The 15,482-nt window shown below is 34.9% G+C and overlaps 1 protein-coding gene across 1 annotated transcript in view; it reads left to right on the forward strand.

Annotated features, from left to right (window-relative positions):
* Nucleotides 1-8,049: 8,049 nt before the first annotated feature.
* Tmtc2 (Transmembrane O-mannosyltransferase targeting cadherins 2) overlaps nucleotides 8,050-15,482 on the forward strand; it is a gene marked incomplete at its 5' end in the record, with an annotated part of 350,919 nt that continues 343,486 nt past the window's right edge. Inside the window, 3 exons of the mRNA XM_017634028.1 lie at nucleotides 8,050-8,676; nucleotides 8,761-9,997; nucleotides 10,142-10,256. Of these exons, the coding sequence (XP_017489517.1) occupies nucleotides 8,050-8,676; nucleotides 8,761-9,997; nucleotides 10,142-10,256 (1,979 nt within the window). The remainder of the gene's footprint in view (nucleotides 8,677-8,760; nucleotides 9,998-10,141; nucleotides 10,257-15,482) is intronic.

The following is a 15,482-nucleotide window of genomic DNA, read 5'->3' on the forward strand; positions in this document are numbered from 1 at the left end:
GAGGACTCTGCTTTTCAATTGCCTACCGAGCCCAAAGTAGCATCTGTTGGCAAGAGTTATTCTTCGCTTGATCTCCAGGCTGACGTTGTTGGTGGTGTTTATGCGGGATCCTCGGTAGACAGAGTCCTTCACTACTTCAAAGTCATGTCTGCCAACATGTGTCCCGAAACGCGTGGACTCTTTATATGTTGCCAGGAGGTCCTTTGTCTTGCCCTAGTTCACCCCTAGACCAACCTCTTTAGCTTCTTTTTCTAAACTGGAAAATGCTGCGGTTACGTCCCTTTATTTCAGACCTACGATATCGATATCATCTGCATACGCCAGCAGCATCGTTCTTTTGCCATATATGGTGCCGCTGCAATTCAGATTGGCAGCTTGGCAGCCATACATACGGTGGTAAAAAAATTGTAGCCGAAACACTTTTTGCCAAGTTCTAACGTATTATTTTTGTTGTTATTGAACGTTTGTTATTTTTTTTATAAAAATATATTTATTTCTTTAACAAAACCCGTGTAAATCTAAGTTTCCAAATTTGTGCCATATTCCCAGCCAGCAAGAAAACGTACATTTTACGAACATTATGTTTTACGAGGGATTCTCGTATCGCCAAAAAGTTAGAGAAAAGCTCGTAAACGATAAAACAAAAAAAATATAATAGAAAGAGGCTTGTAGTAATTTGTCAGCACAAGAAAAAATTTTAGTTTTGTTGACAATTTTTGTTCAATCACAATATTTTAAAAGTAAGTAGTTTGTTAAATATTCATTTTAAGAAAATTATTAAGTATGTGATTTATTGGCAGACTGGTGCAAACGAAAAGGACGATCTACCACTTTCTTTTGTAATTAAACTTCTTGTAAGTAGCTACTACATATGTAATTCAAAAATACAAATTAATTTAACGAGTTTTGCAATTCGTTCACAGGCTGCGCGGAGCAACACTAAAGGATTTAAACGTTTAATTCCCCTATAGCGCTATTGGTTTGGCAACGACTGCGGCAATAAGAAGTACGGATAATAAAATTATTTATTACCACTTTTTACTTAATTAAATTTTCCGATTTCCAATGGAGTTTAATCTTTCACTTTATTTTCTTAGGTGCTTTTCGTCAAAAATTTAACTCCGACAAAGAAGTTTTTATTTCCGTTTCATAGAAGCACTTCCAATATGCACACGACCGGCAAAAAAAATTTGGCAGCCTATCTGCAAAAAAGATAAAAAATAAATTCAGCTACTTTATAATATATATTAAACCCCTCTTATTTAATTGTTAATTTGTTAATAGATAGTTTGTTAATATTTATTTATCTGAAAATATCTTCACATATATGTACAGTGCCGGGAAAAAATATTGGCACAGAGAATTTTTCGCCATGAATGCAAAATCTATTTATCTATCTATCTTTATTCTGATTTCTTCTCTAAATGTTTTTTATAAAAATATAGTTAGTATGAAGTTCTACTTTCAAATCAGCTTTTTTAGAAAAATTCTAAGTATGCAGTTTTATAGCCCATTTAATTTTAGTATAATAAAGTGCACGCTTGAATAGCTAGAAAACCTCTTTGTTTTTTGGCAATTTTTTATACGCAGTTTCTTCCATACAAAACAAAAAAAATGTCGCACATAATTTGCATGGAAGAAACTGCGTGAAAAAATTGCCAAAAATCAACGCGGTTTTCTAGCAACTTCAAGCTTGCACTATGTTATACTAAAATATAATGGGATATAAAACTGCATACTTAGAATTTTTCTCAAAAATCTATTTCTAAACTATAATTAAAAAAAAAAAATGTGCGAAAAGAAATTCAAGTAAAAAACTATGCATACATTGCGAAAAATTCTCTGTGCCAATACTTTGATCCGGCACTATAAATATTTATTAATTATAATTCCATTCAATAAAAGAACTACAATAATTTGAATTAATTAATTACCTTTATTTTTAGCATTCAAAAACAGTAGATAAAGCAGTGTAAAAAAACGCTTTTTTAACGTAAATTAATCGTTTACGAGACTCGTTTACAATTAAAAAACGGACGTAAAAATATTCGCATACGAATGCTTTTTGGATCCGTTTACGACTGTTCGTAGGCGATGCACAATTTAAAGCGAAAAAGTGCTCGAAAAAGAGTCGTAAACGGCTATCATAAACGATTTTTAATCCGGTTTTTCTTCGAGAAAATATCCAATTACGAGCTTGTTTACGATGATTTTGCTGGCTGGGATTAAAAAGAAATTCAACAAACTTTCGTACAAATTTCGAACTTTTTAACAATTCTAGAAAATCAATCGAAATTTTTAGCAATTTGAAACTTGTACTTTATTCTACTAGAATTCAATGGGATACAAAACTGCATACTCAGAAATTAATTAAAAACCTCGAAATTTTAACGAAAATTTGTTGATTTTTTTTTTAATTGCATACATTTTTAATTTGGAGTCAAAAGATTGGTACATTACAGCGATGTTCTATTGAAAAATTTCAACAAATTAATTTTCGTGATTGGGATAAAGAAAAATACTTTGGGTGTTCACACAATTGGGATAAGATTTGCACCAAATTTTGGCAAATACCCAATCGTGTGACATTGCCTTTAAACTTGTACTTATACGGATGTTTTTAAAGAATGAAATATAAAAAAACTAACCAAACTTAAATAACAGCAAAATAATATTTTAAAACTTGTGAAAATTTGGTGCGGCTATAATTTGTTCGACTAATAAACTAAAAAAAATACTGTACATAAATTTACTATGATTACTCGGCCGTGCTATTATAGTAGCACAATGCCACTAAGCGCATTTTAAAATTTTCAGGCAATAGCCTCATTCGATTATCGATTATATTTTTTGTTGTTTATGTGAAATACGTATTTTATTTTTATCAGTATTTTTCTTTTAATCGAAATATGTTGAAATAAAAGTGAAGCTAAAAAAAAACCGTGCCCCTGCCGCAAATGCAGATGATTTTCCACAGATACTACTGAAATAGTTTAGTGGTTTAACTAAATGCAAGTTGTTAATAAATTTGAAGATATGCGTTTAACAAAATATGTTTAATTTTCTATGAAATCTTGATAACATGGACACAAGTGCAAACGGCTTCGGTCTTGTTTCTTCTCTGTTATTTAAATTGTTGTATAAAAATCTTTTTTAGAATATCTAACTATGTACATTTTATATACTTCTCTAATATATTTTACATAATTCTTACATATTCAATTTGCATAAAAATCCGAACTGTAATAATTACAACATCTTTTCCCCGTTATCGATTGTTTTCGAAACCAGGGGCAACAATAACCAAGCCAATATATCTATTCTTGGGTAAACCCACAATATAAAACTTTTTTCGCTAAAATATTTTATGAATAAATTTGTTCTTAAACGAGATTAATTTGTGTTATATACCATCCATCAACAAACATATGGTCTTGCTATGTAGTGGTGTATTATTTATTTTCAGTTCCTACATTATCAACTTTTATTATTCGTAGATTAGGATTCCCAGAGTATGATTCTTATTACACACTTAACCTTTATGTCAACAGCAACATACCCGGGTATGTTTTGCGTTTTAAAACTGTTATATCTTGGAAACTAGATACCCGATTGACTTGAAATTTAATGATATCCTCAACAAACGTCATATTCCCAAGTCTGAGTAGGATTACACCACCTGGCCCAGAGATCTGGCCATTTTTCGACTTTTACCCCTTACATCAACAGCTGCATACCCGGGTGTGTATATGAAATCGCACGCAAATATGTATGTTGATACATTTGAAAAGTAAACTTTATTCCGAATAAAATTCTTAAAATAATACAAGAATATAATTCTGAATAAAATTCTTAGGATAATACAAGAATATAATGATATAGTAAGATAGAACTTGCAAAATAAAAAAAAAATATGAATAAATTGGAAATTACTAACTTTTAAACTACATCTAGATATTGCATTGCGGCATATTAGTAGAATGTTATGCACACACGGGTCTTTTGCACAATATGTACGTTTTCCTTGTTGGGCAGATATAGAACAATTACCCTTTGTTTTTATTCCACCCGCACCGTCACGTTCTTCCTTACCACCTAAATACTGCAACATCCATTATCCTCAAAGCACCGCCATTTATTGCTTCAATAACGTTGCGTGTAGAGAATATTCAGGTTATTCGACTACATTATACTAGCTCTTACTTCTATTGCAGGTTTAGCCAATTGCTCACTAATTTGGTGAACATCCTAGTCGGATTTTAGAGGCCTTCAGGCAGGGCAATTCTCAACGTAAATTTTGTACGTAGTAAGGACAGCCACATCCAGAATATTATAAAAAAGTAGAAAGACTAATTTCGGGCGGAGCCGAACATTAAATACCCGCCGCAAGTATTAAATATATGATTTTCACCTTTCCGAAAGCTACTGCTACATGGTAAGCCGGGGTGTATCAGTTTTGAAAAAATTAGCGTCCTTGAATTTCGAAATTTTGAAGTTTCAAGCATTTCTGAAATTTACCGTTATATGAAAAGCGGCCGTAATTTGAGTCCGATTTAAATAATTTTCAACGTTTTGCTTTTATGTGGCAAGCACAATAACCATGCCGAGTTTGGTACTAATTGGTAGAACGGTTACCGAGATACATAAATGTGATCATAAGTGGGCGGTGCCACGCCCATTTTCCAAAATTTTATCTTAAACGTATTTCTTGGTAAAAAAAATCAAAAATCAATAATCTAATATAGTGGCTTAAGACCTTTTACTTGGTTCGTCTAATGCATTCTCAACTGCTTTATTTTTCTTCCGCACGTATTGGTCCATATTTGCATATCGTTAAGTTTTTCACGATCTTCCGGGTCGTATTTTGACAACTCGATTTCTTCTATATCGGAGTCAGCTGGAGTTACATCATCTTCATTATCGTCCACAATCTATTCAGATACGAAATGCTCGTCGTCACTATTTTTTTCTCCTAAATCTTCTAACTTCTGGCGAATGTATCCTTGCTGTTTCTCAAAATCAAGTGCACTAAGTTGTCGTGGAGTGAGCCATTCACCATTTGTAAGGTGACCAGAATTTTTTAACATTCCAGGAGGACAAATTCTCCACATTTAAAACACAAAATTTTTTTTAAATTTATTTTAACACATAAATAACGAATAAATTAACAATTCAAAGTTTCTCTAAACACAAGTCCAACAAGTTAATGGTACACTGCGTTGCATAATTATAAGACCGCCACATATTAACAAGTTTTGACTATTTATTTTTAACCGACTTCAAAAAAAGGAGAAGGTTCTCAATTCGTGGGAATATTTAATTTTTGTGTGTTACCGCTTAAGGTAGTCCCATACTGATTTGGTTTAGATCCGATATTGGATCATGAAAAAATTAACGGTACTCCTGAATTTTTATATGAGAATTGAAGTCGGTTGTGTTCTTTGCTTAAAAATTACTTGTTAAATAAGTTAAAGGCAATTGAATTACTTGCAAAAGAAATTGCTTTCGTTCTTCGTCTTTCCTCAAAGTTCGATTATAATTTTGTACCAATGCTATACCTCGTTCAGCAATATCATTAACATATTTAATACTTTTAATCGTCTCTAAGACAACCAATTTCAGAGTAATTTTTTAAATAATTTAAAGCCCTATAAAAATATGCATAGAAAAAACGTTTATCTCTTTTTCATAACTTTTTTTAACGGGTCAAAAGTTATAACATTTTTAATGAAACCAAATTATTTTACATGTTTTTTACATAGAAAATTTCAAATGCCCACTGACACCTTTTAAAATTGAAATAAAAATTTTTCCAAATTCGAGAATTTCCTTCTCAGTATATAGGTCATTTTAAGGCCATAAATTCGCCAGGTTAGTTATTTTGATCATCCAAATATATATATACAAGAATAACTCGTTTACAGTAATAAGAATAAGTGGCAAATTTCCCGGAACACATCCCCAAAAAAGTCTGGATCCGCCGAAGGACCTGTGTTATTTTTGGTTGTGTACTCGGATGTGAAATAACATATTTTCTAAATTGTTTTAAGCATATTTGCGCTCCAATGCAACGGACATACTTGTTTTAAGCCATCTTATAAATGCTTTTATCAAGATGAAAAATCCCCATACACAAATATTGCCACTGATAAAACTTATACATATCTCGCAAACAAAATGACATATGGTGGGAAATAATTTTCGCCTGTGCAGACGCGTCGTTAGCTAGTCTTTCAGTGTTGTCAAACGTAATACGGTTTTCCTACGGCACCGTGAATTACTTTGTTCGGTCCTCCAATTACGATCGCGAATTATACTAAGTTCTCACGGCACGTAGTTCGCTCTCCCATTCGTGATTGGCTCTATAATTCATAATTGGCGCCCCAATTACCCTTCGAATTACGTGATTCGCCATACAAAATATTGAAAGCTGTCAAAGCAAGAGAGAATAGGAAAAACAAAACAAAGAAAGGGGGAAATGAAGGAAACACAATGAATTGTCAATTCGAATTAGGAATGAGTCGTGTAAACGGGGTAATTCATCAAAGTAATTCAGAAGCGAACTACGTAATTGCAGTGCTCGTGTGGACATAGTATTACCCCTTTCCCACGGGCACATTATTAATTCGATTTCACAGTTCTCTATATTAGTGTTTTTTTTTCTTCGCTACAAAATTTATGCAAAATGTAAGCGATTGCTAAAAATTTGTAAGTTTCCGTATTAAATTGGTGATGTACACGTATAAATTTTACTTTTCGTACTGAGAAAAAGTGTCAGTATTGATTTATGAACTGGTGTCGATAAATTTCCGATAAAAATTAGAGACGGCAGCGATTTGTTCGTAATTCTCAAGGTAATTGGATCCGAATTACCAACAAACGAGGTAATTCGCTCTCAAAATTTAGTATGGCGAATTACGTAATTCGAAGGGTAATTGGAGTGCGAATTACGAATGAGAGAGCAAACTACGTGATTGGGGTGCCGTGAGAAATCCGTATTAAATAAGGCTAAAAGGCGTTTGCACTGTTCAACTCTCACAGGCGGTTAGTTGATTCAAAAGTTTACATCATTTAACTGAAAGTTGAAAAATGTAAACTCCTTTAAATACAATGATTGTGTAAGATTAGGACATAATAATATTCTGAATGAATTTTTTTTGACAATTTCATCACTGCAATAAAACTTGAAAAGGAGGACAAGAAGGACATTTTTGCTCAAAAGGAGGACAGGGGAGGACAATGTTTTTGAGGAGGACAAATCACGTTTGAGGTGGACAATCCTCCTCAAAGGAGGACGGTTGGTCAGCTTAACCATTTGCCATTTTTACTTTTATAAATTTTATTCCGTTGCGTAACACTTGGTTAGAAAAACATTATTTCTCTTCAGTCTCCCAGTTCGCTCTACATGGATTCAAGTAAATATTAGAGCTTAAGTACTTTTTGCCTACACGTTCTTCAGGTTTGTTCAAGTTTTGAACTACCGGATGTAAGAAGAAACATAACAAGAATTATTTGCGTCTACCTAAAACCCCTGTTTCAATAATCATACAAGTTTTGTACCTAAACAATTCTTTTTGCATACATTCAAAACCAACGATCATAGAGTTTGTTCTAAGAAACGCATTATTTATACAGTAAGATAACATATTTCTCAAATCTTTCTTCACATATTTAAAATAAACATATTTCCTCAGAAAATAACAATACAAATTCAGCCAGTTTAAAACAAATGTGTTAAATATTCATATTTTCGCCACGACATAATGCTGTTTCCCATACAATATGTATGTGCATACGCGGTGTGCTGCTGTTGATGTACGTATAATTTTTCTCCTGCTGACATAAGGGTTAAAAAAAATAAAACTCACTTCTTACGGAATAACTTTATAGCCAAAAGTATCGATACAAGTAGGTATGGATACTTTAGATCCGATATTTTTCGGGTATCGATACCTGCATGGTTTCCTTTCATCCCTCACCTTGGCGAAACCTCATTTGTTTAACTGCGTTACTTGAACCGCAAGCAGATTCACGAACACACATGTATAAACACGAAATAACTTGAACAAACCCACGTTGCATATTTTTGATTTTGTGTGTTTCTGGATTTTTTACATTTTCAGGCGTGCCATCCTAGCCAATAAAGATGTGTCCGGTAACACGCCGTGGCAGAGTGTTTTCCAGCACGACTACTGGGGGACCCCCCTGATGGACTCCGGCTCGCATGGCTCCTATCGACCGTTGTGCGTGCTCAGTTTTCGCTTCAACTTCCTCTTAGGTGGCTACACACCTTGGGGGTTTCATCTCATCAATAACTTAATGCATTGCTTGTCTACTGGTTTGGTCGTGAAACTAGCGCGGTACTACCTATCTTCAGGTTGGGGAGTGCTGGCGACTGGAGCTCTTTTTGCTGCACATCCGATACATACTGAAGCTGTAGCTGGAATTGTAGGCCGCGCAGATGTAGCTGCCTGCATTTTCTATTTACTCACATATTTGACATATATGCGGCACATTGCGTGGCGCGAACGCGAGGAGATGCATCAATGGTTCGCACTAATCCTCACAGTAACACTGTCACTTGTTGCTCTTCTCTTCAAAGAAACAGCAATAACCGCACTATTGGTGTGCGCAGTATACGATGGAATACGTGGGCTCTGCGGTTTTCAAGATAAAGTAAGCGTTTTCGGGCCGATTTATTTAATGAGAATATTGCGCCATCTAACTTCTTAACGAATTTATTTTAATACCTCCTTACAGCACCGCATGCGCACTATTTCTATACTGGCTATATCGCTAGTATGCATTGTATATTGGCGTCTCCTGGTGCTTCCTCGTCCACAAACCGCCTTCTCAGCAGCCGACAATCCAATAGCAAAAATACCTTCAATTTGGACTCGATTCCTTAATTTTATTTACCTACCAGCGTTCAATTTCAGTTTACTTCTCAGCCCTCAAGTGCTTAGCTTTGACTGGGGAATGGACGCCATACCGCGAATTATAACTCTTCGCGATAAACGCAATTTAATCAGCCTTTTCTTCTACTGCACGCTTATCACTATTGCCTTCAAAAGCATAAGATATCTGTTGCGGCTCCGCTTGAAGCATCTAGAAAACGGACAGAAATATGCAGAACATCAACAATATAAGCAACGTAAATCGCGATCCAAGAAGAAATATCGAATGATAATAGCCGAAGATGCGTTAGAAGCACATTCGCAATATAGCCTATTAGATTCAACAGTTTTGAGCTGTGTGGCTTACAAAGCGGAACAACTGAGGTGTGCTTGCCACGACTTCAAGCAGGAGCAAAGTTCTGCCCACCATAGCCCATCTTGTCGTGCTCTTAATAATAACAATAATAATAACCCTCATTGGCTTAATGGGAGCGATTGCTGTTGCCATCAGTTATTCCTGTCTTCCATTGACGCACCCCACATTCTATCTTTGGCGCTGCGCAAAGCCCTCACAGCAGTAGCGCCACGCTCCTCGCGTAGTAGCAGTCGCTGCAGTAGCAGCACGACAGCAAGCAACAACAGCTCCGGTAGCAACACTTCCAGCAGCAGCACTTGCAGCTATGCTTCTACCATTATGGCGGAAAGTCAGTTGCGACACAGACACGTATTAGCGTCGCCGCCTATGTTGAAACCGCGTACAACTCAACATATTAATAACACCTGCATTTTGTTAATGGCATTGTCTTTTCTTACACTGCCCTTTCTTCCAGCTACGAACTTATTCTTTTACGTCGGTTTCGTAGTAGCCGAGCGATTACTTTATTTGCCTAGCGTCGGTTATTGCTTGATGGCTGGATACGGCATTGGCAAATTAATGGATCGCATACATTCGCCTGCAGTGCGTAAGAGGAAAGTTGTACTGATATTCGGCCTAATTATTCTACTTAGCGTGCTCGGAGCGCGCACAATTCAACGGAACTTCGACTGGTACAGTGAAGAGAGCTTGTATAGAAGCGCCGTGGAAATAAATCCACCCAAAGGTCAGTATGGGCTCTAGTCTGCAGTGCCTCATATTGAGAACATTGTTATTTACATATGTACATACATAGATATTTTCTTAAATTAATAAAAACGAATTTGAAATAATTTGATGTAGCTGAGTAAACATCTTTTCCCATTGACAGCTCTGGGTAATCTAGGAAGTCTTCTAAGCTCACAAGGTCGATATGAAGAAGCGAAGGAAGCACTGGTTGAGGCTATTAAGCATAGACCAAATATGGCGGACGTTCACTTTAACTTGTAAGTACATACTCACATATTAAATTTTTTTCTCACAATAACTCAATTCATTTTTACAAGCTTTTATTTAACTTGGTCATCCCGCGGAAATTTCCAATCGATTTTAAACTAACTTCCCGACGAGGTAGAGACTTGGAATTTTCAGCATAGTTCCAATCACGATGACAATACAATTTAAAATATAAATGAATTCCTTATATGGTCCAGGGGTCTTGATACAAAAGCGGTCAAAACATAGTAAAATGTATGGCTAACAGAGTGTAATTTGCCAAATAACGTAAAACCACTATAAAATTGTTAAAGCTGCCGGCGCACAGTGGTCGATTTTCGGCATTTAGGAGAACTAAATTAATAACTTCTTTTAAAAGTACCAAATAACACTTATGCTTAACAAATTTGAGCCACTCATTTCAAAAATGTACTCATTTTTCTTGTAGATTTATTAGTTTTTAAGTTATAGCTGCTTTTATAAGGTAATAAAGTGTATTTTTTTTCAATAAATGTAGTTACAGCCTATTGCGTTTATTTCTCATTTGAGTAGGATTTTGCTTTTGGCTTTAAGACATTTTCAATAAATATAAGTTCCAATATGAATTCCATTAGTTAATTCGTAAAATACTCTGGAAAATCGGAGAGAACGCAATTGAAAATAAAGGTTCAAATTAAGTAATGCATCTTTATTTCGTGTGTTATAGAATAACTCATAATATATATATATATATACATATGTATAGCAAAAAATCGTTAGCACTGACACTAGATTTCAGAATCCAAAAGTCCTAAAACTTTTGGAGGCAGAGGGTTAAGACATTTTTTTTGAACATATTCGCATCTTTGATATAACTGGATCAGATGTTATCAACAACTTATTCAATATGTCAGTAACTGAGTGAATCCTTGACATTTTTCTTGAATATGCTTCGCGAAATTTTTTAAAATCCTTTTAACGACTTTCTTGCACGTCTTCGGTTAGTTCACCAATAGGCAAAGGGAAGTGATTGATAACATCAGCTCCATGTATTAAAACTTTATTAACGCTTACAGGCATGGGATACCAAGAGTATTTTTCAACATAAAATTTCGCAGTATTTAAACAATAATCCTTAAATCGGTCCACGTTTATAGTGAGACCACACGATAAAGTTTTCAAAATAGTTGAAAACCGTTCTATGAGTTCAAGCTCTATGCCAGTGATCTCTGTTGATTTTTCCGGGTTCTTAAAAAAATTTCTGGCTGTGTTTCCGTCATTTGTGTTTCCACCTCCTTGCTTCGGGATGTCAACGAGTAAACCTATTTCGGACCTAAATTTATTTTGTAATATAATTTTTCTTTCATTTACGTCTATTTTTGCCGCATCACCTCTTGCTGCCAACATCTTATATTAAGCTCATATGATACGTGTAGACAAGTTTCAAAAATTGTATTTGGGCGTGAAGAACAGAAAAACCTAATTCAACCATAGTTTTCATCAGAAGATGCTTTACAGATATATTTTTGTTACCAGTGGAAAAAGTTGTATGTTGTAGTTCGTGTATTCCAATATGGCAATATCGAGTTGCTGAAGCTCTGTAATTTTTCCATATGGAAATGTTATTTTGATCTGTTTGTCTCTTTATTTCCAGTGGTACGATTTACGTCATTAAGATATTTGAGTCACTTGCACCATCATTCTCCAAAAAGGCTTGCTTATATAGTGAGTGTCCTCCACTCCCATCACATCCCCATTTCCAATAACACAACAAACTATTTTCTCCTTCACTCAGGCTTTGAAATACATCAGGTTCTGCTTTTGAGAAACGATTAATTCTATAATCAAGCAAAGACTGTAAATGTATTACAGATGAACTTTCAGTAATACAAAGAGATGAATCAGGAGGATTGTTTTTTTCGTTTAAAATGCTTTCGCAGCTTGGATATAAATTAGTGTTCTTGTTTTTTGCACTTTGTTGAAGAATTTTGTACTTCGTGCTTAGTTAACCCCAAATCGCTAATTAATGCTAAAGCCTCTACCGCAGAATACGGCGTGTATGAACCAAAAGAAATGGATGTTTGATTCATTGCATTTATAGATTTAGGTGAGCTATTTATTGCCTTTTTAATTACACTAGCCTTAACACGCTCTCCTTCGCTATGTAATTTTATTTGAGTTCTTCTGCGGAACGATTCAGCAAATCCGCCACTTTTCTCCTTTTACCTTTGTTGAACATTCGTCAAAAACTTTTTTCAGTCGCCCTACTTGGCCTACTTCTCTAGCAGTTCGTAATTCTATTTATTTCGAGAGCCACAGCGATTGCTTTTTTAAAAAAGTCTAGAGTACGTGAACTTTTTTTTCCATCTCTTTCGAATTTGAGTTACTACGTTTTGTATATGTTGCTCAAATTTATTTTGATCTTCACTTGTCAATTCCAATATTTCTAGCTTTTGTAATACAGTTTGATAACAGTTCTTTATGTGCAGTTGCTGTATGTGCTTTTAACACGTTTTTGTCTCGTATGAACAAAAAAACATCTTTGCGAGTGACATAGGTCTCATTTTCTGAAGGAGATGCGGTACCTTTAAAATTAAATAGGACACGGTTAGGCAGCTATAGGCAGCCAAATCTACACAGTAGACGCAGAATACTTGCACGAAGACAAACNGCCGAGAAGCCAGCGGCAAGCAAACGAGGACTTCATTAGCTCTGCCTTCGCGAGGGCGTCGACGCTAGCGAGGCACTCATTTGTTGTAGCAGACGAGACAGGCGAGTAAATGAGCGAAGCAAATGAGGCAAGCAGATTAGACCAGTGTTGCCAGAACGTTTTGGACGAACTGGCTAAATTGGCAAATAAAACCGGCTAAAATGTTTCAACTAAATTTCACATGTTTTATTTAAATAAATAACGAGTAAAAAGACTATTTCTTGGCGAGAAGTTACAAATTCGAGCCGGAAAAAAATTTTCCAGCAAGATTTTGCAATTAGGAAAAACATATGATTGTGGTACGTGGTTGGATTTTTTGTCGATGATAATTTGAATAAACAAGTTCGTTAAATTTAAAAATTCACAAACTGGAGCGATTTTAAAATGAAAAATGTAAGTTAATACTTGTTTACTTAATTAATTCAGTTAATTCCAATGATTTGAAAGGTACTCGGCAAAAAAACTGTTATCTTAATCGGAATGCAATCTCAACCAGAGTCGATATACTAAACCCGACTAAGAAATTGAATTGTATGTTGAAGAAAGTCGGACTGGCAAGATATATACACGTAGATCCTGTTTTTTGCCCCTCTGAAAGAATTTTAAAAATTCTATACAAATTTCTTTTGTTTGAAATGCAACCGTGGACACTAGCTGGCAGAAAAACTTGAAAATTTGCGTTCGTACAGAAAATTGCAAGTATCTCTACATGAGAGAGAATTCGGGAGCATTTTTTCTTACTATCTGATATTTTGAGTGATAATTCCCGCTAGATTTTCGACGAACAAACCTATTGTCTTCCCTACAAGGCCTTTTCAGACTGACCGATTCTCAATACACTCAAATAGAAACCAATACACATAAAAAACGCTGTAAAAATTTGCCTTCAATTTTAAGGCAGTAAAACAACGACCTTAAGTTAACATCAACCGAGGCCATATGTTGACAAGGGATGCAAAATCACAGTTACACAAAAAAACTGGGCAGATTTTTCAGAAATCCCTTCAATTCTGATGTAAAGTATGATGCCAAAAAACTGCAGATCTCCCATTTGGATGACCGGTCATATGACCGGCAAGATGTCTCGTAGGATTCAGAGAGAGTTTTGCTTTACATAAAAATGTGTGCTCTTTTATTTTCATTTTGACTCACTTCAGTGTTGGTTCCTTTAATTCAGTTGGCATTCGGTTTTTGGAATTTAAATAAGTTCTCAGCAAAAAAGTTTGTTTAAAAAATTACATATGTGTACATAGTGCTTGAAAATATCAATTTTTCCCTTACCTTAAACCTTTGGGAGTGGGCAAAAATGATGTTTTGTAATTTAGGCAGAATTGAATATGCGCTATCTGGGAAGACAATATCTACATGTAATATTTATTCTGTTGGTTGGCATTATATCCAAACACAAACGCATCTTAAGTGTCTTAACAGTGAAACAATTTCTTATTTTCTAAGTTTGCGAATAAAACTTCACACTTAAAATTAAGACATTTATAACAAACATTTTATGAAGAAAATCCCTTCTTCGTTTAAAATAAAAATAAGCGAAATCGGCCCAATTTCATACAACCCTGCCTGACATGAAAATTTTCTCCACGATAAGGCTAGTAGCCATTTCTAACAGATTTTGGGTCGCTTAGTCAAAAATGGAAACATACATACATATTTGAAATTTAAGAAAACAAGGCAAGTAGCAAAATCGGCTAAAAACGGCTAATTTTTTTCTGCAAAACGGCTAACAAATTGGCTGCCGGCTAGATCGAAATTTCTCCGGCTGTTTGCTATCGCAACCGGCTAAATCTAGCCGGAAAACGGCTAAAATGGCAACACTGATCCTCACACAGGGAGTTACGGAAATACAGAGATACAATAAAAGCCACGCATAATTTATATGCATGCTTCTTGAAAGTGTTCATACATAGGTACTTCTACTATCGCGCAGGCGAAACAATTTCAGTTAGTACGATCAGGGTTGCCAACTGTACTTAGCTATGAAGTGCCATATTGAGGATAAAACAGTGCCAAAATGTGCCAAATATAAAAATAAAAGTGCCAAAAAAGCTATCCTTCTTTTCAGTTCAATAAAATTACAAACACATTCCTAAAACAAAAGTCCAATGCAAAGTAGGTATACACTAAAGAAATTAGAAAACTTTAGTTGACAAAAAGAAGTACACGCAAAGGATTTTACAAAAATGAATTGAAATATTATTATTTTTCAAAAGTGCCGAACTGAAATATTAAGTGCCATTTGAAATAAAATACGGTGTGTTTCATCTGAATACTGTTAAGGCGATGTGCATAGTCGTGTGCCATGGGATGGTAAAGGTAAACGGAAAATAATTGTCTATAATTAACATACCGAAGTGGTCTAAAGGTACGGTTGCCAGACGTACTGATTTTATCAGTACAGTACTGATTTTTCAGCTCTTGTACTGATTTTATTAATTTCTTCAATCAGTACGCTAATGTCCTGATTTTCCAAAATTTGTACTGATATGTACTGAATTTTCAAAATACTTTATGAATTTCTTAAGGTTTTTACATA

This window comes from Rhagoletis zephyria, unplaced genomic scaffold (genome assembly GCF_001687245.7).
Source record: "Rhagoletis zephyria isolate East Lansing unplaced genomic scaffold, Rhagoletis_zephyria_1.1 Rzeph_scaffold_00110, whole genome shotgun sequence".
NCBI lineage: Eukaryota > Metazoa > Arthropoda > Insecta > Diptera > Tephritidae > Rhagoletis > Rhagoletis zephyria.